A 23,065-nucleotide genomic window follows, 5' to 3' on the forward strand; every position below is an offset into this window, starting at 1 on the left:
ACATGCGGCACGTGTCGTCGGTGCTGCCAGAGTGCACTCCGGTGATGATGGATTGTAAGGATGTGTCACATTGTTCAGTGCGCATGTCTGTCATGTCAGTCAAAGCCATAACGCAGGTCACGGGATCATGCGCAGCAGGATTCGGAGGATCCACGAGGTGACGAGAGAGGCAGTCAGCGTCCTTGTGCAGATGTCTATACTCATGGTTGACAATAAATGAAAATTTCTGGAGCCGCGAAGCCCAGCGACCAAGCCGTCCCGTTGGGTCCCGGAAGGAAGACAGCCAGCAGAGTGCGTGGTGGTTTGTAACGACCGAAAACGTGTGGCCGTACAAATGTGGCCGGAACTTGGCGACAGCCCAAACTAAAGCCAAGCACTCCTGCTCAGTGATGGAGTAATTTCTCTTGGCAGGTGACAGCAGGCGGCTGGCGTAAGCTATCACGCACTCGCTACCATACTCTTGTTGGGCGAGAACAGTGCCGATGCCATGGCCGCTTGCGTCAGTGTGGACTTCGGTCGGTGCAGATGGATCAAAGTGGGCAAGTATGGGAGGGGTGGTCAGAAACCCGATGAGAGCGGCGAACGCGTGAGCCTGCTCCGGGCCCCATGAGAATGCCATGTTCTTTTTTAGATCTGTCAAAGGCCGAGCAACGTCGGCGAAGTTTTTGACGAAACGGTGAAAGTAAGAACACAGGCAGACGAAGCAGCGCACGTCAGAAGTGTGTCGCACCGGGAAACTGCATACAACGCGAAATTTTTCCGGATCTGGTTGGACACCGGATGCATCAACGAGGTGTGCCAACACGGTAATCTGACGGTGTCCGAACTGTAGAGCAGCTTTTGCACATGAGCAGATTGAAGGCGTCGTCAGCAATGCTGAAGCATGTGCCCGACCTTCTCAGCTTCTGTCATGTCGTGATCAGCCGTACGACAAAGTGCCAGCACATCCTGGATGTACGAGACATAGGACTCCGTGAGGGATTGGGCACGGGAGGCCAGTTCCTGCTTTGCGGCAATTTTACGACCTGCTGGGTTGCCAAACAACTCTGTCAACTTCTCTTTGCATTGGTCCCAGCTGGTTAGCTCCTCTTTGTGGTTTTAGTGCCACACCTTTGCCGTGCCTCTTAGGTAGAACAACAGGTTAGCTAGCATAAGCGTAGGGTCCCATCTGCTGATTCCACTCACACGTTCGTATATAGCCACCCACTCTTCCACGTCGGCGCCATCGGTCCTGCAGAAAGTTCTAGGATCCTTGGGTTGCGCAACCACAACCGAAGGTGACAGTGACACAGCTGGCAACGGCAACGTTGGAGGCGGGAACGACGTTGATCCCGCGTGCTCACCATCATTCATGGTGCGGACGGTGACACGCAGTCTACTGCAGAGCGTCGTTTCCAGCCGTGGTACCCTGCACCTCCCACCAATATGTTACGGGGATGTTGGGAGTATAGAAGGACTGTATTTACAACATATATACAAGATGAGTCAGAGTAGTTAAGATGGCTGACCACCAACAACACGCAGCAGCCAGTGTCTCGCGATCTTCTTCTTCCTCTGTCTTCTTTCATCCTTCTGTAACAATATAAAAAAAAGTACATTCCGTGATCACCACGCTTGTGCTTTAAAGTGTGATATGAATGGCTGTACGACATTTTCTAAACAATTGTGTGGCAATATACTACAGTGAAGGCATAGGTGAGCACTCCTGTACACACTGCCTGCCATTTGATCTTCGCTTTTGAATCTCGCATACATAATCATTGGAATGTACAATGATGGAACTTGAGCCAAAAATTTGGCGCTAATGTAAATTTAAATGCGTTGGTCTATTGGCTTCGAGGAATACATGGCACTAGAAGCTTTTGTTATTGAACGGAAATTGGTGATCGACAAGGCTAACGCTCATGTGCAATCTTATTTTCACACTTAACATGCCATTGTTATTGCTGTATTCGGCATCCTCGTTTCACAATACATGCAAATTGGGACTCCGTCTACTTTTGTTTTTGTACAGTGCATGTACAACGCAGGCAACATAGGTTTTTTTTTTCCGTCAGATTGGAATATGATCTGCTTGTTTGTTCATGTAAACTAGCAGGGAACACACCTAGTGCTAGAAAAATATATACAAGGCTACGAGCATGAGGGTTGAACCACTTAATATGTGAAAATAGCATTCAAAAGAAAAATTCACTGAGAGAATAACATTTCTTGCATTCTGTTTTCTTTTTCACATCCCTCCTAGCTACTAAGGACAACTGGCAGCTTTATGTGTAGCTCACTCCACATCTAGGTTTGTCAATATCGCTTAGCATGGTTTCTTTATCAGCAAACTAACACTTTAAAAACCTTTCATGTCATAGTTTTTTCCCTGCAGAAAACTGCTGGATAATCACTATAATGCAATATATTTCTCATGAATAATAATAATAAAGCGCAAAAAGCAATGCAACGGTACAACAAGTATATTACAAATGCTGCTGCATTTAACATAGTAACTGACACCATCTCTTGTCCATCACCTGAAAACTCACAAATAAAGAGCTGCAACAGGCGCTTAAATGTACAATGTAGAAGAAAGCCCACACACATTTACATTTCACTAAGGTTCCGAGGCAGTTCAGAAAAGCAATGTTTATTATGCTGATGTTTATTACAAGCTATACAAGCCGCCATTGCATGTCATACAAATTCCACAGCTGGTAGGCAAAATATTTGTACAACTAAATTATGCTGACATGCAAAAAGCAAAAAAAAAGAAAAGTATATGTACAATAAAAGACAAATTGCTGTGCTATGTGCAGCAGATCTGTTGAAACTGGCCTGAATGTGCGAAACACTGTGTCTCCGTATATAAACGATTTCACTCCAAACCCTTAACGTAAGTCGCCATGCCCCTTTGCCGAAATTGATTCCTTTGTAAAAGACAAGGAGGGAATTCATGCAGTGCTTTGGTGGCTTCAAAGGTGTATACAATATGCCTCTTCAAATAAGCTAAAACTGAATATGGACAAACCCTTCTTACCTGTGCAACAAGCTTACATAAAAAACTAATCCAAACAATGCAATTTCTTGCTTACATCGTATATATTTAGGTTGGGTTTCAAGCCACTATGTCAAATTTTTTCAAGCCTGATGGCACAAGTAGAAGTGTTTCCTCATATTTGAGTAGATTCCGCACAACAATAAGCATTAAGTAAAAACATGATCTAGGATCTAAGGCAAAACAGAAAAAACAAATAAAAAGTAAAAACGTCACTGCCTTACGTATGCTAAAAACACTGCAGGAGAGATTCCCAGGTAGGCATACTCCGTTTTACTATACTCTGACATAAATAAACCTCTTGGAAACACTGAAAAGTGGAATTTCACTACACTACCGATGCATGACACACTTGGTGGCAAGCAACAAGAAATAAAGTTCTACACCAGCTCTAGAATGATAATTCATGGCACCTTCATGCAAAAAGCAGTCTCTCAAGCACTGTTTGATAGGTTGCTGCAGCTTTCACGGTATTCAAGCCAATAAGCATGCTGAAGCCTGTCCGATTATAATTGGGCAGCATTCCTCACACAAGAGGACCTCTGCTCAATGCAAACTCAAGTGTTTACAGATATTGTGACCCTTCCATGTTGGGTAAATGCGCAGGGCTCACTCACAGAGCCCTAATCTCTGTCACCAGGTTTGTAAGTAGAAATAAAGTACAAAACAAGATACATAGGGGGTGGGGGGGCAGAGGGGGGGGGGGGGGAATAGTGCTACAATACATCTGTGCAATAATTAATCAATATCAAACACCATGAGTGCATGTTCACTTTCCCTTATATTTAAGTATAATTATACTGCTGCACCTATGTAAACAAGCAAAAGAAATCCATCGCTCAAGTAATCCTTTCCACACTGCATCTACATTAACATGGCTACAAACCCAAAGCACACAACCAAAAACAAGCGCATACACAACTTACGCACATTATTGCACAGAAGTTTACTCTTGATGCAACTGGGAAAGTAATAAATCTCAGATGTACCGCGGTTAAAAATAGTATGGAGGGCCACTCCTTAAGTAGGTTACCCAAGGTATTACTCCTGAGCAGCACTGACCTTGTTTAAAAATTTTAGATATCGTGTACTTGCAAGGTTGCGCACCATGGTGATACTTCCCTAACTATTCTAGTTCATAAAACACAAAATGCTGAAGTGGAACGCTGCTGGCCCACCGATAACCTCGAATATTGCCCACCAACATTACTAAAACTGGACATGCTGACTTCTTCCGCAGTAATGGCCGTTACAGAACCCACCAAAGGGTGTTCCGAGTGGCATTCACACACAGTAGTGTCACAAGGCACTTGTGAAACATCTTTTGGTTTTAGCAGACGACCAGAAACAGAAAGGATTTAGGGCGCAGCTACAGACAACATGGCTCAAATGCAAACTTTCCAACGCTATTTCTAGCCTTGTAAATTGGCATCGATGAAAGCTTTATAGAAGTGACCAGTGATCAAGATGACTTTCCTTCAGCCCTGCAGTAGGATAGACATGCACCTTATATGCACCACTATTCATAAACATTATGTGACAGATTACAAGGCAAAATCATGGAATATTGTAATCATAGTGCATCAGTAGCAGTGGATTCTGCTTCTTCTCCTAGCAAATGAACATTGTCTTCCTCTACTGTTCTGTAGCCTGTACTATTAAAGGCCTCTCATATGCATGCGATGTTACTGTCAGCACTTCTGCTAGTTAGTAGCTAAGTTCAAAATTAGACTTACAGCAGGTATGAAAACTGCAAGCATTGCCATCAAAACTATATGCAGCAGCATAGTTAAAAAAATAGAGGAAAAGGAAAGGGAAAGACACACAGATAGCCGAGTAAATATGTGCATTGAAAATTGACCATGTTTGCAATGTATGTGGCGGGGTGGGCGTATGTGCAAAAAAAGTCACCAGTTTGAGAAAATACTGCGTCTACAATACCAGTTGCGACTACAACACCAGTTGAGACTCACCACAATATTGCTGGCAGATCATGAAATGCCAAAATGCCGGTGTGCGCGATGAATAGCTGTGCTTTTTGGCCAAAGGCTACAGTGACACAAAAGTCGACATTAAGGAAATGAAAACACTGCCAAATGAAGGAAACAAAATAAGGCCTGCAGCAATGTCAGTTCCACTGCTGGTACCATTCATGACTTTCCAATAACAGTGCAAACAGCCTATGAAATTGCAATGGTAAAATAATATATGTGCCCAAGTGTTAAGAATATCTTAAGATATATTTAATTCAGCGCAGTTCCCTCTTAGCAGAATCTATATTCTCTTCAAGATGAACAGCAGTGCAGGTGAGTTTGCTTCTCGAAGCTTTAAGAAGGCTTTAAATTTTGCAGACACATTTAAGGCTTTTAGGTGCAAACGCTGTTAATCACAGTTGCACAGCTACAGGATGGACAGATTCAGCAGGTGGCGTTAGGAAAGTGATAATTTATAAAATTAGTGCTTGGCATGCCCATATGAGAAAGGTGGTGAGGTGCCATGCCTGCACAATGCTCGGACACATTCTTTCTCACAGAACAATAAAGCACTTGAGCATGCAATCATTTGCTTTTTGCCATAACTACTATTGTGAACACCCAGCTCTCATATGCTTGACATGGCCATTTTTTTAAGAGCAGCCTAAGTTAAAAGTAATTTTTGTGGAAGCTGCGACTTCATTATAATGAGGTTTGACAGTAATCAACATATTATTGCAAAATTAATGAAAAGAAATTTTTAAAACATACCTCATCAGTTTAAAATGATTCAGTGTTTCAGTTTAGTATTCCTTTCATGGATTACTGTGAGCAGCCGGTACAGGCCCCTAACTCCTCAATATGCTTAGACTCCCACATAATCTTGAGAACACACTGCAGGCGGTACTCTCATACTGTTCTGATGAAACACATCACATACGGTTCCGATTATTTTCCAGTTTCTGCGCCATCTTAGAGAGCCACCTTACATATGGAGCCTCCCAGCACCTACGCCATATCTTGCAAAACCATCACTGCTGCTCAAGTTTGTATATATCATTTTCGAAAAAAGATAACATTTAAGGAAATGCAAAAGGCTTGAATACTCATTGAACACAATGATGCTTTGTCTTTGTCAAATATCTTTGTTTAATTTTCTTGAACCACAAGCTATGAAATTGGATTCGAGTTCCCCATACCACCATGCAACTTTTTATGTTTTATGAGAAGTGTTTGAAATTCTTGTATATGGATGGACACTTTCAGCTCATTCTCTAGCTCATGCCCGCTGTTTTGCAGTATGAACATACATTAAACAATCTTCTGGGCACAAATGAAGCACATTTTTAAAAACTTTAATAACGAACTAGATGATGCTACCAAAGCTCTTAAAAATAGCCTTCCATAGCACATAATAACACAGAACAAATACGACTGTTCTGACACAGGTGGACATGCTCAAGGAAAGAGCTGCGAGTTGAACGAACACGTAATCAGCAACATGTCTACACACAGAAGTGTGGCAGTCAGTGATAAAGCAAAGATGATATTAGCATATCGCCACAGTTGCAAAAAACATGCATTTTGATTTGATCATAACACTAGCAGTGCGCAACCTGCAAGACAAAGTAACGACAATTCAATGACCAACTGGGCTTCCAGATAAAAACATGGACAGGCCAGAAAGTAAGAGTTATGGCGGGATGGGCATCAATGCAAAGTTGGTGAAAATAAACTAAAAAGTGAGGGAGGAGGCGGGGCAGAGACAGGGTTAGCGAGGTTTATCACAGGGCCTAGAGTCCGAGCACCCACACCCGATGGAGGGTGTTTCAATTGTGGGATGGGGGAGCCCTTCAGTTGACTGGCAGGGCCCAGAGGACGGCTGTCTTGTCAGCGCTGGTGCTGACAAAAGAGAAGTCACTGGGGTGCCAGCGGGCCTGGATGACCTTGTCTGCATGCTCTGCGACTACCACGCTGGGCAAAGGCTGCGTCAGGTCACCTGTGGCGGAAGAGGCATTGAAGTTAATTAAAGCTGTCTCTGGAAGGTGTGCAGAAATTGCAGCACAAATCAGGGAGATCTGCTTTTATACTGACAGAATTCACCAAGAGACTGATGGTTAAACAAAATTTCAAACTTCAAATGGACAAACAAAGCTGTGTGACACAGATAAAAATTACTTGGCGGCAAGGCTAGTAAACCAGGATGCATACAGTGCACACAAGGTGTTTGACAACATAATGACGATTTAAGGAGTAGAAACATTATTTCAAATAAAATTCCATATACTCATGCAAAATTTTTTACATTGTTTCTCTTACTGCTGCTTCCTAAAACTTCCATAAAGTAATCTTCAGCCTCAATAACTGAACGAATTCAGATTCGATAACAGCTGCATGTACAGATAAGATAGTGCGTATTGACGCTGGGCAATGTTTCCGCAATAGTAGCCTTCAATGAGTCTTTAGCATTGTGTGGTTGGTTGTTAGTTGCTCTCTCGTGATGCTCCTTCCCTCTTTCCATAAATTGCAGTGTATGCAACAGGTTTAAACAGCCAGCCAGCCACTTGAGGGTCACATAGGCCCTGTGGGAGGAAGTAACTCCATTAGTTGGAGTGGTGCTAATGACTGCATGCACAGTATGCAGGCTCTGCCTCCTGAAGATGCTCTGCAATGGCCATCAATAATTTTTTAGGGTGCTTAGTCACAATGTCCTCCACCTGTCGCAGAAACTCAACTGCATCAATGGCATCTGATCACTGGCAGTGATTATTTCTTTGTCTTGCTTGGTTTATGCTTGGTTTATCACTACCCGGTGGTTGTCACACAGATTTACGCATTAATGATCGGTGCCCCACGTTTGCCATTTCTTTTCGCCTGCATGCAATTGCAATATTGCACTGTGAACTGGGAGTTCACTGCAACTGTGAGCTCGCCGTTTCTCATCTGCATTATTTTGCCAATTGAAGTGTGTTAATTGAACAAGGGTTAATGCGCGACTCGTACAAAAGGTGGCCACAGTCTGTCCTTATTCTCGTGAGACCAAGATATTGCGCACTAAAGTGAAGGAGAGGGCAAAAGCAGGCTCGAAGGGGCACTGTTCGAAGCAAAGAACAGCGGAACCCTCTCCCTTTAATTCGGCAACACGGCACCAATCAGCGCTACTATCCAATTTGGAAGAGCATTTTGCCACATGCTTGTGCGTTGTAACTTATACCGAGTGTGACAGTACATGCGTTGGCACAGTTGACTATGTTGGCTTTGTGCATGTGTGAGAGGACTTCGTTATTAATTATCCTTGATAAAAACGTGGACAGAAAGACCTACACACACAACAAGTGCTGCTTGTCAGTGCATCTATAGTTACCTGAACTGTCACCATCATGGCTAGATGCGCTACTTTGTATAGTAAAAAGGACAGGTTAGTAACAAGGCAACAGAGACAATGTTGGTGCCATACACCAGCTAGCCCCAATCACAGCATAATTGAACTGTAACATAAAACATAGTTAACCTTGGCATTCCAAGTGGGAGAAAAAATGGCATTTAGCCAAGAGCACAGTACTTTGTAGTTATATTTTAAATTCAGAAAAGCGGCGACATGGATGATTGACATATTGTGCCTACATGTTCAAGTGAGCAGTGCAGAGCCTCATTTGGCTATAACAATATTTGAAGGCATTGTTTATTGCAACATCTTTCACAGAAATTTTGAGCTCTAAGCGTTTAATGGGACACTAAAGGCAAATACTAAATCGACATGGACTGTTTAAATACCATTTCAGAAACCTCGCAACTCTTGTTTCGTGCCAAGAAAAGGCTTAGCTTACGAGAAAGGAAGGATTTATTTGCAAGAAAACAGCATCTGAAGGGTGCGAATACCTTTTTCGAAATTCACATCTCCCGCCACCCAACCGCGGGAGTGGTGACGTTGCATACGCTATCACCACCCTTTGCTGCCATCGGTGAGAAAAACGGCGCCCGACAGACGGTGGTACCGAGCATAGACAGAGCGGAGGATTCGCCGCTGCAGCTGCTTTTTAGTCAAGTAGCATAGACTGTTCGGGCATCCCGCGACATCACATGGAAGTTGAATTCTCTGCTACTTGCAATTTTTGCGAGTTTCGCGAGCCAACAAAACCAGCTCAGCACTACGTGATAACGAAACTATTGAAACGCGAAAACGCGGGCGGCACAGAGTTGAGCGAAAGCAAAACCTTTGACCGCCCGCATCGTTGTCAAGGGTAATTTCAATTAGTTCTTCTTTCTAAAGATGAAATAGAACTGGACAAGCAGCATCTTATTTCATCTTATAATACAATACAAGGATGTTTTTTGGAACGAGTGGTTAAATACTAGTAACGGAATTTAAATGAGGAGTGCTTTCTTCATCGGGAAAGTACTTGAATGTGCCAGGGAAGTTTCTAATCATGTCCTGCATTTACCTCAATTTCTCGATTATTAAGGCTCTGTTCGCGATAATATTGACGCCTTAGAGATTCTCAAGCCCCAATCTATCACTTTAGCTTGACTTAATGTTTGCCTTTATATAGTGTCCCTTTAACCATTAGCAAAAACCAGAGGGGATCCCAGCATTTGGTGGTAATTGGTGGATGCTTGCTGAGACCATTGAACAAATTTGTGCCTTGAAGAATATCCACGTTGGTAAAGTAGCATTGGCCTTGCTAGTTACTCAATACAACTTGTGCAGAACATGACATGGCAGTGGATATGAACTGGTGACATCACTGAGATTGATTATTTGAAAGCTAAAAAGTTGCTAGCAAGACACTGACGCTATTCAGATAAAAATGAAAAATCACGTTTCAAATGCAAATATGTTCAACAATAAATAAAATCAAAACTATCTCCAACATGTCAAGCTGTCACGTGTGCAAAACATGCTGAGATCCATCAACTGAACCTAGATTGCCTTATTTAAAGCCTGCACTTACAGTCTTGAATGAAAGGTGAAACCAGATATTTGACAAGTTTTGCCATTGTTGTCTTTTTAGTCATCGCTGATGACACCACTGCTGCCTTTTTAAGCATTGTCTAGCGTGCATACTCTTCAATAGTTTGTCAGAAAGCAACTATTCGCCATGTATTGAAAACACTCATGACACTTGCAAACCGAACACATATCCTTCAGCATTTGAAAAATCAAGATCCTACTATTGCTAATAATTAAATGGTCCAGTTGACAAAAAGTAAAACTATATCATTTACAAGGAAAGACCAACAAACATTAGTGAAACAAAATCATCTATTTTACCTTTTCTCATTATAGAATTAACACTTGGAAGTCAAGAGTTTATTAAAAATAATGCTCATAACCTCCTAAATCACAGTTCATTTGAAACACCGGTAAGCTCCCAGCAGGTCACTTTCATTTCTTTCTCTCTGAGTTTTATTATAGGAGTCTTACTATTATGAAAATAAAGCAAGAGGAAAAAATGAGATGAAAGATCAAAATGAAGAGTCATCACGTCAATTCTATTTCATAGTTATGACAAGAGGGATTTTCTCTTGCAATAAGTTTTTGAAAAGTTTGAAAAGTGAAATAAGTTTTCAAGCCCTTTTTGTCTTTTTACGTCTAATTCCTGCAGCCCTATGAGTTTTCCTGCTCCTCACAAATAAGCCTGCATGACATTTAAGTAGGCGTGAGCGAATAATGGATTTTGAGTTCAAAGTGAAATTGAAATGAGTAGCAATTTGGAACAAATATTTTCTAATTCCACATGAAATAACTGTTGCACAGAGAAGTGGCTGCAAACTTGTATGCATAGGAACTACTGCATGTTGGAATTAATGACTTGTTCTGTGGAAGAACGGGTCCAAAATTTAGTAGAGTAGAACTCATTAACTAAATGTCAAAGATATAAAGAGGTTAATAATGAATAGCAAAGCACGATGCAACTGCCTTTGCAAATGTAGTAATGAGAAGAATGGTTAAGTAAAGCAATCCACAAATTAAAAACAGACAATTGCAACAACTAGAGAAAGTGTAAACAAAGATAGCATCTGTAAGGATGCTCTTATACTGATTAGACGTCTCAGTTACACTTATTAGATGTCTCGGTGTTCGTACTGTGAGCAGAGACGGCGCGTTCACACGTGTATAAGGAATGCATACTAAACCATGTTACAGTGCCCTTTCCACTCCTGCTATGCTTCACTGCGTGGCAGATATGCGTCACCGCAAAACACAACTGCATTGCGGCGAAGCTGAACATAAAAAAATCGAATATTACATTTAAAAAAAGTAAAATATTAAATTCTTTTTTCTTTGAAGCGAACATAGAGTAGCACCATATTAGAAACTACTATTCGGAAATTCGAATATTCGTACGACAATAGTTTTAAGATATGTGCGACGACCCATCCAACCTGAACCTTTTCAGCCATCACCATGGGCTCAAACAGGAACGCCCTGCGATTACTGCCAAAGCTAGCCATTCAAGACAACAGGCAATAAAAAGAAAACGAAGCCAAGCCAAAAAAATTGTTGCACTGTCGTACAGTACCAAATCATGTTTCTGAGCAGAGAGCATAACGTCATCTAGAACCAATGCAGGGCTCAAGATTTGCATCTTGAAGATTATCCACACTGGTAAAGTCCCATTGGCATAGACAGCTTACTCAACACAACTTGTGCAGAACATGACAGGCCACTGACCTTGCAGATCGGTGAGGACGCATTTGCGGTCATATGATGCCGTCAACAAGTAGTAAGCTCGTGGTGAGAAGCGCACAGACCGCAGGTCAGACGAATGAGGTCGGAACGTCTGGATGGTGCGGCCACCTCGTATGTCGTACAGCATGCAAGTGGCATCCTCGTGGCCCGAGACCAGCATGCGCCCAGAAGGATCCACAGCCACAGCAGCCACTGGGCTCCCTGTGGAGTTACAAGGTTTGACTGTCTCAGTTACAAGATTCATGCATCTCAGAATAGGTGAAGTCCCAGAACAGCGAAACACACAGCGGTTGAAAAATTATGGCTCTGCATCAGTTTTGAAAGGACTGAAATGGCAGTGCACAATACTAATTCACATTAAATCAACGCAAATCTTGTGAATTTTAGGTTATCGTCCTTGGGTGCTGTGTCTACAAATGTGCGTGCCAACATAGCACCTAAAGATCATCCAAGTTGTATAGAAGGTAAAGGGCAACCACACATAGAACACATTGTATGAATATCGAAGAGGTAGGGCCTCATTTTTGTTTTGCTCCCTGGCTCTCAGGCTTCACATCTTTTCCCTTAACTCAACTTCAGCCTCACGTCATAAAATAGCAATGTCCTCTCTCATGTTCAACCTTACTGCATTATCTTATCACAGGGCTCCCTTACCCTTAAGTTGCCCTTTTTTGTTTCAGCGGGAATGCCAGTAGAGAAAAAACAACATATATCAGTGTGGCATGCGCAGCCTTCAAACTAGTGGGTAATTGAAATCCCTAGAAAATTTTGGAGGGAATCAAGCGTTCAAAGGAGAATGGCACTGAACCAGTTGAGTTGGGGTCTGGTACATTTGCTCTAACCAAATTCTTAGTCAGTATATGTTTGTTCTATCTGAGGCATGCTGTCATTAACCATACATAAATTTTGTTGGTAACACTCAGGTTAACGAACCAGAACTGAACACTGAAAAAAAAATTTATTTTTGCGTGAACGAGAAATGAACCAGACGATTACAATTTTACTCTTGAACAAAATTGAAGAGAAAGTTTTCGGTTCAGGTTGGCAACCTCTCTGGCTTTTCATCCATGCATTGCCTGTACTTGCAACTCAACCATGTTACCTTATTTGTAAGTGCACGCAAGCTTGCTGTCATTTTAAAAGTGGCCGCACCGTTAGTGCAGATTTCAACATGTCACTTTGGCAGGCAGGCATGATAGTAATAAACTCGTGAGGGTTTGAAATTGATGACCAGCAAAATAGCTCAAATAGTTCTCCAGCAGTGGGAGACCTATATATAATGAAGCACTTCCAAGCTGGGTGGCCGCCTTTGAACACACTCGTATGTAAGCAGATGTAGGTGTAATAAAAATGGCACAGTGCTTCTGACAAATTGTGTCTCTGAGGTGTGCTTCCACAAGGTGAATTTTTTCGTAACTACTTGTCATGTGAAGAACAGCATGACTACCATTTTATTTTTGCTTTCTTGTGCAGCTTAGGAGCATGGTTGAGATTTTTGTACAAAATAACTTTGTATGCTATATTCTTAGGTTATGCGAACAAACTGGCTAAAACTTGTTTGGACAATCAAGTTCTCGCTCTGGAGTTGAACTGGAACTGAACAGTTTTCGCTGAACTGGCACGAAAACTGGAATGAAAAAAGTTTTAATTTGAGAGTCTGGTCATGTTGTCTTCATTGAAAATAAGGAAGCATTTAATAGATTTGGGGTTGATATTAGTGGGCACAACTGTGTCACGGAGAGCTATGAAACAGTGATCAAAACAAAAGAAATCAATAATTTTAGTTATAAATATTAGTTTATGCACTCTTTATTCAAGTATAATAACAGGAATGAGATCTGCCAAGTTTTGCATTGTGGGTTTTTCACTTACCAAGCCCTTCTAAGCTCTCACTGCAAACATAGCTGAATGCATGGCAGGCAAACATATGGCGGGTATGTGACCCAATGCTTACACATCACTTTTCGCAAATGAACAATGGGAGAAGTGATCAAAGATTAGACAAAAGAGATAGGGGGCACATGAACTGACCAGGGCCACTTCCGCTTGCTGGTGGTGCAGTCACTAGGTTGACACAGCCTCTGGTGCGCAGATCCCAGAAGCGGATGGTCCTGTCTTGAGAGCCACTCACAAACATGGCTCCTCCCCATGTGTACAAGGACAGAACATGACCTGTAAAAGAGTAAGAAAATACAGATGAACAATAAAATATCTTTGTTTTTAACCACGACATAGTACTGATACTGTAGCAGAAAGGTAAAGACTGATGTGTGTAATAAGAGGCACCCACACCTAAAGTTATGACCCAGATATCTTAAATATATTTTAAAAACATTTATGTTAATTTCTTTCTGTACACATACAGAAATTGAAGCAAAAGCAAAATGCTGATCAGCCTGATGAGGGCTTTAGCTTTGTACACAGTCTGAGCTACAGGCCCAGAATACAAGTGTTCAAGCAACACCTGTAATTCAAAACTATAGACAATGTAATAGTTAAACAATTTTAAATACAATTATTTTGGCTTCATTAGCAGAAAGAATAAGTGACAGTTAGGCAGTGTTAACGAACCGGTACAAAGAACAAAATCCATGAACGCATACACGCACTATGAGTAATAATAATAAAAAAATTGTTGCCTACTACTAGTAGTTAGGTAACTAAAAAGCTAAAAAGCAAGCCGCAAGTAAAACATTCACGTGTGTGCACACAAACACACGAGGGGCATCCAGAAAGTAAGTTTTGAATAATTCTTAAATGAGGAACAAATACTATAAAAAGCAATGTTTATATTGCCAGACAGAGTGATACACCGGCTATTTCTCCACATGTTAACCACCCCTTTATAGTGAAACTGTACACCCCTACCCCCCCGATGCATTTGTCGTGTCCATGGGCAAAAATTCAACCAATCAAAGTGGGAGGCACATGCCGCTGGATTCCTTGCAGCACCACCAGATGGTGCTCACCTCTGCGCATCTGTTTTTAACCTAGGTAGGACATTAGGCAGTATAATAGCAAGAGCTTGGTAGCGCAACCCACTGCCCTGTTCCAAAGGGGACACTTATAACATCCATCCATCCATCCTGTGGCAGCGGCTGTGCCGGGGAAAGAAAAGAACCAGAAAGCTCGCTTTTGCGCATGGTGTTTGCCACAAGTGTTTCCCGGTAAAGATTACGGTTGCACAAGCTTGAAGGGGCCTTGAACCACTTTTTATAGAAGAGGAGAAAGGCGTTTGAAGTGAAAATAGGCTATTTGAGAAATACTTTGCCACAAAAAGTACTTCAGTGCGTTCAGCAAAAGCAGAGTTATTGGCAATCAAACACGGCCTTCACTGTGCTCCCATTCCTTCTTCAATGCCTTGCATTGCGAAGGCTACTGCGCAGTGGGGTGTGCCCACAACACTCCGCCTTCTAAATGCCACCATGATGCACAGTTCAACTTTCATTTTGGATGTTAGTGTTTGAGTTAGTGTTAACTCAAAGGACATGCAATAAATTTGTTCAAGCACCACACAGAGCTTGTTTGCTCTTGTCTCCCAGAAAACAAAGCAGAAAGCACGTTCTCTGCTCTTGTCACAATTAGAAACCAGGTAAATCTTCCTTTATTTGTGGCAAACGTTGCCTTTTATTTTTTTTAAAAGAGAGTAAATGTTAACAAACCGGAACAAGTCATCGTGCCACTAAAGCCAGCACACTCAACATGGGTCACTTTGGCCCATTATATTTTGTGAAAGCAAATGAGGAAACATATTAACGCACCAGTGTTTTGCCCGACATAAGCAGACATCCAGCCAAAATTTTTTCGAAAATTGGAACCAGAGTTTTTTCTATTTTATTTTTTGAAGATGAGTTTTTTTTTCAAACTTGTTCATTTACCTATTTTTTTTTTCTTCTCTTTTGTTTCATGTAGGGAGATAATATTTTGCATAAATGTTGCAAAGAGGGCGTTCTATGTTTGACACTTTTTTCAAGTTTCTGTGTGAAATAGGAATCGCGCCAAGACACATCAAAGTTACAAAATTTGTCTGATTTCGGGCATGTTTGGAGTTTTTTTACATTTTTTAAATTTGTGGACAGCATAAATAAACGCATGGAACTAATTTACTGTGAAGCATATTAAAATGAGCAGAAAAGGTTTTTGACGCAATGTCTTTAGTTTGCACTTAATTTGGCTGTGAAATCGGAAAATATTGCAGTAAGCAATAGGAGGACGCTTGCGCCGCCACCTTCAAATATTTTTTTGGCTTAATGGGAATGCTTTCCAGGAATAAAATTTCGGTTCCAAGGAGTTTGAATATTTCTACATGACATATAAGAAAGACAGACAAAGCAAGAACATCAAGCAGACATGCATGTTTCATCTCTCGTGGAATCACCCAACGGCATCGTGTGTCGTGCCACGCACACTTAGGACACCTGAAGAGCAGTGCGAACACGAACGACAAAAGGAACAGCAACGTCAATATGCACAACGGTGTCGTGCTCAGCCTCGGAAGCACCCAGCTCAAGGCAACGTCACATCGGTCTATCGGATCAGGTGATACCACAGTTTCACTGGCCAACCATTTCCACAGAGTAGATTGGAGCACCCCCCCCCCCCCCCCCTTTTTTTTTAGTGCGAAAGCAATTATACAGATGCTCAATGCACAAAAGCACCGTGAGCACCGCCGTTGTTGGGCTGTCCCACCCTATGGCACATACGCGGCTCGCATGCAAAGGGTTAGAGGGCCTCCAGAGACGTGGAGTGCATTTGCTTGCAACAATGTCCAATATGTCTAACGTCCAATACATCATTTCGGCGTCACTAAGGAAGCTATGGCTAATTAAACACCGGCTCAAACATTGCACTAGTAGGACTAAACTTGCTGCCTACACGACACTCATTAGACCATTGCTTGAATATGCCGATGCTGTGTGGGATCCCCACACAAAGACCGGTGTCAACAACATTGAAAGCGTGCAAAAGAAAGCCCTTATATTTATTTATAAAAATTATAGTAGACGAGTCTCGACCACTGATCTCAGAAAACAGTCCGGCCTCCCATCGCTAGAATTTCGGCGCAGACTGCATCGTTTAGAAACTTTGTTTAATATCGTTCATAAACAAACAAAAATGGATCCCGACATCGACATCAATTTTAATAAAACAAGAGAAACCAGACGCAAGCACAGCAAAACGATTGTGATGCCACAGACTAAAACTACTACTTATGGCTTCTTGTTTTTCCCTTGAACTATAGCAGAGTGGAATGCTCTACCACAAGAAGTCGCTTGTAGGTCCTCAGTCGGATCCTTTGTGTCTGCCGTGCAATCTTTGCAATGAAGCATGTTAGTTTTAGAATCGCCAGTTTCCTATTTTTGTAACTTTGTACAAGCTGCCTTTACCGACCCAATAGTCTGTATTTTTAAGCATTTTTTTCTCATGGTTCCTTGTAACTCACGTTTTTGTTATTTTGACTTGCAGTGCCGACTTTGTACTCACTCGCTCCTGCCTGGACTGCCAAGAGACAGTTGGCAGTACCTAATAAATAAATAAAATAAATAAAAACAAGGATGAAGTGAAGTTGAAACATCAATGCTCCGCTCGATTGAGTCGGTGGCGGAGCCAGGGCAACGTTCTGCCTTCTGCTGCTAGCATGAACGTTCTGAGCATGGCCCTATAAGCACAGTAGCATTCCTACTGAGCTGCTGTGTGCATGTACTACTTTGAGCAGAACAAGCAGTAATCGTCAAGCTAACATTATATAATATTTCACTGGGCGCTTAATGCCGACAATTTCCCATTGGTCTCATCTCATGCACCATCAAAGTATGACGCCTGCAACGCCACTGCCGACTATCATCATGCCAGGGTTGCGAGACGACTGGTAGCTGCCAGGGCACTGTTCCTTCTACCCAGCAGGAGTTGCCTTGCATGCTGCATCACGCCAACATGTCGCACCCACATATAGTTAGAAACCGTCCGAGCAGTTCAAGTGCAATGCTAAACCTTGCTATCGCTGTCGATGCTTTACCCTTTGGGTGAAACTACGAAATATTTTAGGAATTTGTACTAGCACAACTAAATTCTGTATGCCAGTGCCGTGCCAATCTAATCTGCCCCCACTGACTGAAAGCAAATACATTTGTTTTGAAGGGGTATACTGAACAAGCCACAATTTGGTCACACAAGAATGACACAGTCATCAAGTCAGAGCCAAATGTGAACGTCAAAGCGTTGTGCCAAAGTCCCATAGTAGAGAAATTCTGGTGCAGCATACACTGTTGCATAAGCAGCACAATGTAAATGCGCTGCTACATGTGCTGAAAAATTCAACAGCATGATTCAGAATTTCAATTTTGCATCAGATGTCATGTATCTTGTGATTACTGGTAGGTACGAGTGGGGAACCTTGCTTGAATCTGCGGTTGTAAACCACTTTGTTGTAGCGGATTAGCAGTTGCAGCCCAATATCATTCCACTTTGCTGCAACCAAGGCAGAGGGCAGCTTACCCGAGTGACCAGACAATGCCTGGAAAGGCGTGGCAGTCTCGCAGTCAGTGACGTAGATCTTGCAGTCTCCTGCTCCACCACTGATAAGCAGGCTTGACCTGTTGCTTAGGTCCTCCACAAAGCAGACGTCACGGACAGTACCATCATGCATCGTCAGCTCTGCCTCTCCACCAGCTGTTCAGGAACAGTGTGAAATGGTAGAATTCGGTTATGACAGTAATCAACGGGGAAAGGGGTTGGTTAGTATGTATACTGTCCTCTTTATGAAAGCGTAGATAGTACTGTGTTCTTATTTGAATCGAATTATGAGTAGTAACGTCCTCAAACTGCACAGTGGATTATGAGAGATGCTGTAGTGGAGGGCTCAAGAATAATTTTGACCACCTTGGGATTCTTTAATGCCCAAACAAAGCATAGTACACCAGTGTTTTTTGCATTTTGCCCCTATCGAAATAGGGCCGCTGCAGGAGGGTATCAAACCTGCAACATCATTCTCAGCAGCAGAATGCCATAGCCACTGTGCTACCGCAGCAGGTTGTTTGTATATTCCTCATATGTGTCCTGCCCAGTGCGCTGCTTTTTGAAAGACAGCTTGGTGATGAGAGTTAAATGTACTCTTTCATTCAAAACCTTTGCTTGCCAGGAGTGCTGCAGTTGTTCCCCTACCTGGCCTCTCATACACATGCAACACACGCACACATGTATGCACAAAGACAGTGGGCTTATAAATTTTCAAAAAAGCAGTCAACATTATAATAGTGAACTGCCAGTTTATGACTCATTTAATGCCACAGGGAAAAAAATAAGAATCCTACATACAGCATGAAAAATTACTGCATAGGCCCACACTTCAAGTAAGTAGCAATGTCTCAAATAATCTGGCATGGTAGCCCAGTGGCAATGGCGTTCCGCTATTAAGCTTGAGGTTGTGAGTTTTATACAGGCCGCGGCAGTCACATTTTAATAGGGGTGAAATGCAAAAATGCTTGTGGGTACTTATATTTAGGTGCATGTTAAAGAACCCCGGCCAGTCTAAAATAATGTGAAGTCCCACACTACGGTGTGCCTCATAATCATATCGCGGTTTTAGGACGTATAACCCCAGAATGTAAGTTTTATTTTAAATATCTCAAAGATAAATGCACAGATGTTCCAATGCAATTTTTCACTGCTACAAGGTGACACACATCACAGCGGCATTTCTTATAATATGCATAATCCTTAGCCACACCAGTGCGCATATAATTATTCGAATAGAAATTAAGTCCCTCAGCTTGCTTTGCAGTGACCAGCCACTGGGTATCTGCCACACATAATGCCTAATATGCATTATATCTGCATGTAAAATAGCCATAGAATACAGGAGCAGGAAGATAGGATAGAAGAGACTTCTTTTTTGTATTACATTGTTTCATTTGAATAAACACCGACTTCACTATGACTGTTTGCATGTGTGTCCAGTGAAGCTCAAGACATTTCAAAATATTAAAAAAGAGAGAAAGAGCCCTTGCTGCTGATAGATTCAGCTGCCGTGTCATGTTATTACTCTAAATAATACAAAGCATATTAAAGAACAAAGAACCTACATATCTTACATCATGGACAAGTGCTCATTGTATATGTAACCTGCAAGAAGGGTATACAACTGAGTCTAATATATTTTCTGGGCCATTTGTTGTTTTCCTTTCAACCTGTATTAAGAGAACACAAATTGCCCTTTGCAGTTTCAGGAGATGTTGTGCTAAGTGCATATTCCTGAACATACAAAGCACTGGCGGCAAAAAAAAAAAAGTGTTTACGAGCCATGAAAACACTCACAAAACTGCATTTACATGTCATCTAATGTTGAACACATGATATTGATGCCTATGCTGTGTATGTGGGTCCTTTCCTTTTTTCAGTCTGGTGCCTGTTTGCTTGTTACTATGCATTTGGCAAGCTCCCATTTGACAGGAAATGTGAGGTGCCTGTCAATAATATGTCAAAACACGAGACCGAACAGGAGGTCTGGAATGAGTAACGAGGTTGATTTAGATTGCAAAGGGTCAACTGCCTGATATGGCTTTGTTACTCTGCAAGTGAAGTAAAAAAACAAGGACATGTGTTGTCTGGTACCTCCCGTCTGTCCTTGCTTTTTCTTGCAATTCACTTGTAGTATGTCGTACCAACAAGGCCGAATTTGTACCCTTCCTTGTCAATCATTACAAAGCTCCAATTCACATTAAAAAAAGGACAGGCAAGTTTAAAGTGTGGGCACCAGCAACATGTGTGATATGTCAAATAGGTCAAGCTTTTGCATGCCCTGTGATCTCTGCATCTAGTAGCCTGCAGAGGGGCTAGATTCAGAGATAACCAAAGAGGATAAAAGGTTAGCTGAGTTCCTGTCACAGGGGAATGTAGTAATCTCGATATGCAGCAATGTGCCTATAAAAGTACACTTTCACGTAAATATGGCAATTATTTTATAGCGATCTAACGTGAACCTTTTTTCAGAGAAAATGAGTCGGAAAAGTGCCTGCCCATTACAATTGGATGCCAAACCAAAACCACATTGGTTTAGCAAAAGCGTTGGCAATAGCCTACCGTCAGTATTGTCAGACGCAACGTCATCACCATCACAAAATGGGAACAGAGCACGTTTTTGCGAAGGCTGGTGGTGGTTTATTTTCTGCTTGACTACGATCTAGAGCAGTATTAGTGGCCAATAACTTTCGTAGACACTACAGCGAGATCTTGCGCGACTCGGCACCAGATACATCGGCATAATTGGCCGCCAGCATTTCTGCCGCTGTGCTAAGCTCACTATCTGCACACAGTGCCAGGAATGCTGTCGGCTGTGTATTTCGCCAAGTCTAATGCTTAGTATCGGAAAAGTGATAGCAGTATCCAAAGTAAACACTTAAGAGTACCATCCCTGTGTGCTTGTTATCTGTGGCCAATGAAGCGCAAATGGCGACAACAATGTGCCACTTTCATTATGAAAGCTCATTAAAAAAACTCCTGTCTGTGAAGGTAAATTCTGCACATCTTGTTTTTTCTAACTGCGAATGTGGGGAGCATGCTATATTTTTCTTTTATGGATTTGCAGCATGTTACATTCAGGTGCACTTTTACTTTGTTACTTTAAGGCCGTGAAAATTGTGTGTGTGCTAGATTTGGGAGCGTGTTTTGATCAGATGAATCTACGTGCTAGCTTTAACAACTGTATCCTCAAACTGAGATGTATGCATCATAGACGACAGCGCGAGTACTCTGTGGTTTCTTACAAACAAGTGCACAGCATGACCAAATGATGTTCGTGCCATGTAGTCGAAACCTGAACACTGGGAAGTGTAATCTTGACAGGTGAAATTTGACCACATTTTTCCATGCACAAATTTTAAAGGTGCCTTAAGCTGACTTGAACTTTCTGAATTTCCTGCCTGCCCTTTCTCTCTCGTATCAGTGCCAGAACCCTGGGCTTACTGTCTGCTGATATCACTATATGGTACGCCTGAAGCAAAAGAAGAGACGTCATGGTGCTCTGGACATGACCAGGAGTGCAGAACCTCCATGTAGCAAGAACAAGAGCACCTCATAAACATGGGCCTTTGATCCACCTTGACACCTCAAGCAAGGGCCTCTGGAAGCCATTTGGGTACAAGGGGGCAGAATAAACACTTGGTGCATTGAGAATGTTCTTGCACACCCATCTTCAGGCTTTATCCTCCTCCTTGTGCCCACATAGTGCATGTGTAAAAGCTATTGCACAGAATTAAACGAAGGCAAATGAAATCTCAACAAAGGGGATGCCCAACAGAGGGGGAAAAGGGGGGGAAGGGGTAATTCTCACTGTCAAGGGCACATGTCTCAGACTTGAAGCGCATCAGCTTGATTGTCTTGTCATTGGAGCCGGTCGCCAAGAGGTCCCCAGTCTGGTTCCAAGCCAGGCAATAGATAGAGCCCTTGTGGTGCTTCAGTCGCTTGAACAGCACAGTGGGCTGGTGGGCCACGTCTCCTTCCCTGCAAAACAACAAAGGAATAACTTGAGTCACTGCAGTTATTGGTACAAGCTGACATGTCCCACACATGTACTGACACAGTGCAAGGAACCTTGAAAATCCAGGGATGCAAATACATACAAATATGTTCTTGTCTGTGTAATGGTGCCGCCTAAACCCACACAAGCACTCTCAAATGCAGCTGTATGAATGGTTTGACATTTTCATGTTGATCGCAGCACAAGGCATCAGCGGAATAGTTAGAGTGCTCTTACAGCTCAAAATAATGACATCCCAGATCTTTAGTTAAAACCGGCTAGGCAGGTTGCTTGTTGGTTCTAATATTGATTTTTTTCTCATCAGCACTTTGAAACTTCCCCTTTTCAACTAAAGTACCATTGAACAGCTGAGGCTTCTAACCAAAACTACAGGTGCCAACTAAATCGAGCATATATCTTTGACAATATGTTTTCCTGTAACAAAGATGGGTGCAGTTTTAAGTGGCACTGTGCTCCATGTAAAAGAACCTTTGAAACCAAACTTTTACAATAACAGGGTAAGAAATGTTTGATAAAAAGTTGTTTTAAGCAGAGTTCAGTCATCCAAATTAGACATGAAAATGAATGCTTGAATTTCAGCGGCATATCTGTAGCTAACACTAAGTACTAGGGCATTAACCCGCTTGTTTCACTGAGTGAGGGGTTCCTGGCGTGTAATAGCCCCAACAATGTTGCTGGTGTTTGTTCTATAATTAGCTTATTGAGTCCGGCACTTCACAACACAGAACTCACTTTTTTTTTTTTTTTGCCATAGACAGCACAGGACTTCATATCACACAAGAAGTGACATTTACTATAAGCAAAGCACCACTATATAGGGT

At 42.2% G+C, this 23,065-nt stretch overlaps 1 protein-coding gene across 3 annotated transcripts in view; it reads right to left on the minus strand.

The window, feature by feature from the left end:
* Positions 1 to 2,608: 2,608 nt before the first annotated feature.
* LOC126547239 (WD repeat-containing protein 47) overlaps positions 2,609 to 23,065 on the minus strand; it is a 188,957-nt gene continuing 168,500 nt past the window's right edge. For all 3 annotated transcript variants that reach the window (XM_050195185.2, XM_050195186.2, XM_055062825.1), the window contains 5 exons: positions 22,038 to 22,207; positions 18,206 to 18,379; positions 13,742 to 13,882; positions 11,693 to 11,911; positions 2,609 to 7,015 (listed from right to left, as the gene is read on the minus strand). In XM_050195185.2, the coding sequence (XP_050051142.1) occupies positions 6,870 to 7,015; positions 11,693 to 11,911; positions 13,742 to 13,882; positions 18,206 to 18,379; positions 22,038 to 22,207 (850 nt within the window). In that variant the 3' untranslated portion in view covers positions 2,609 to 6,869. The remainder of the gene's footprint in view (positions 7,016 to 11,692; positions 11,912 to 13,741; positions 13,883 to 18,205; positions 18,380 to 22,037; positions 22,208 to 23,065) is intronic.

This window comes from Dermacentor andersoni, chromosome 1 (genome assembly GCF_023375885.2).
Source record: "Dermacentor andersoni chromosome 1, qqDerAnde1_hic_scaffold, whole genome shotgun sequence".
In the NCBI taxonomy this organism is placed as follows: Eukaryota; Metazoa; Arthropoda; class Arachnida; order Ixodida; family Ixodidae; genus Dermacentor; species Dermacentor andersoni.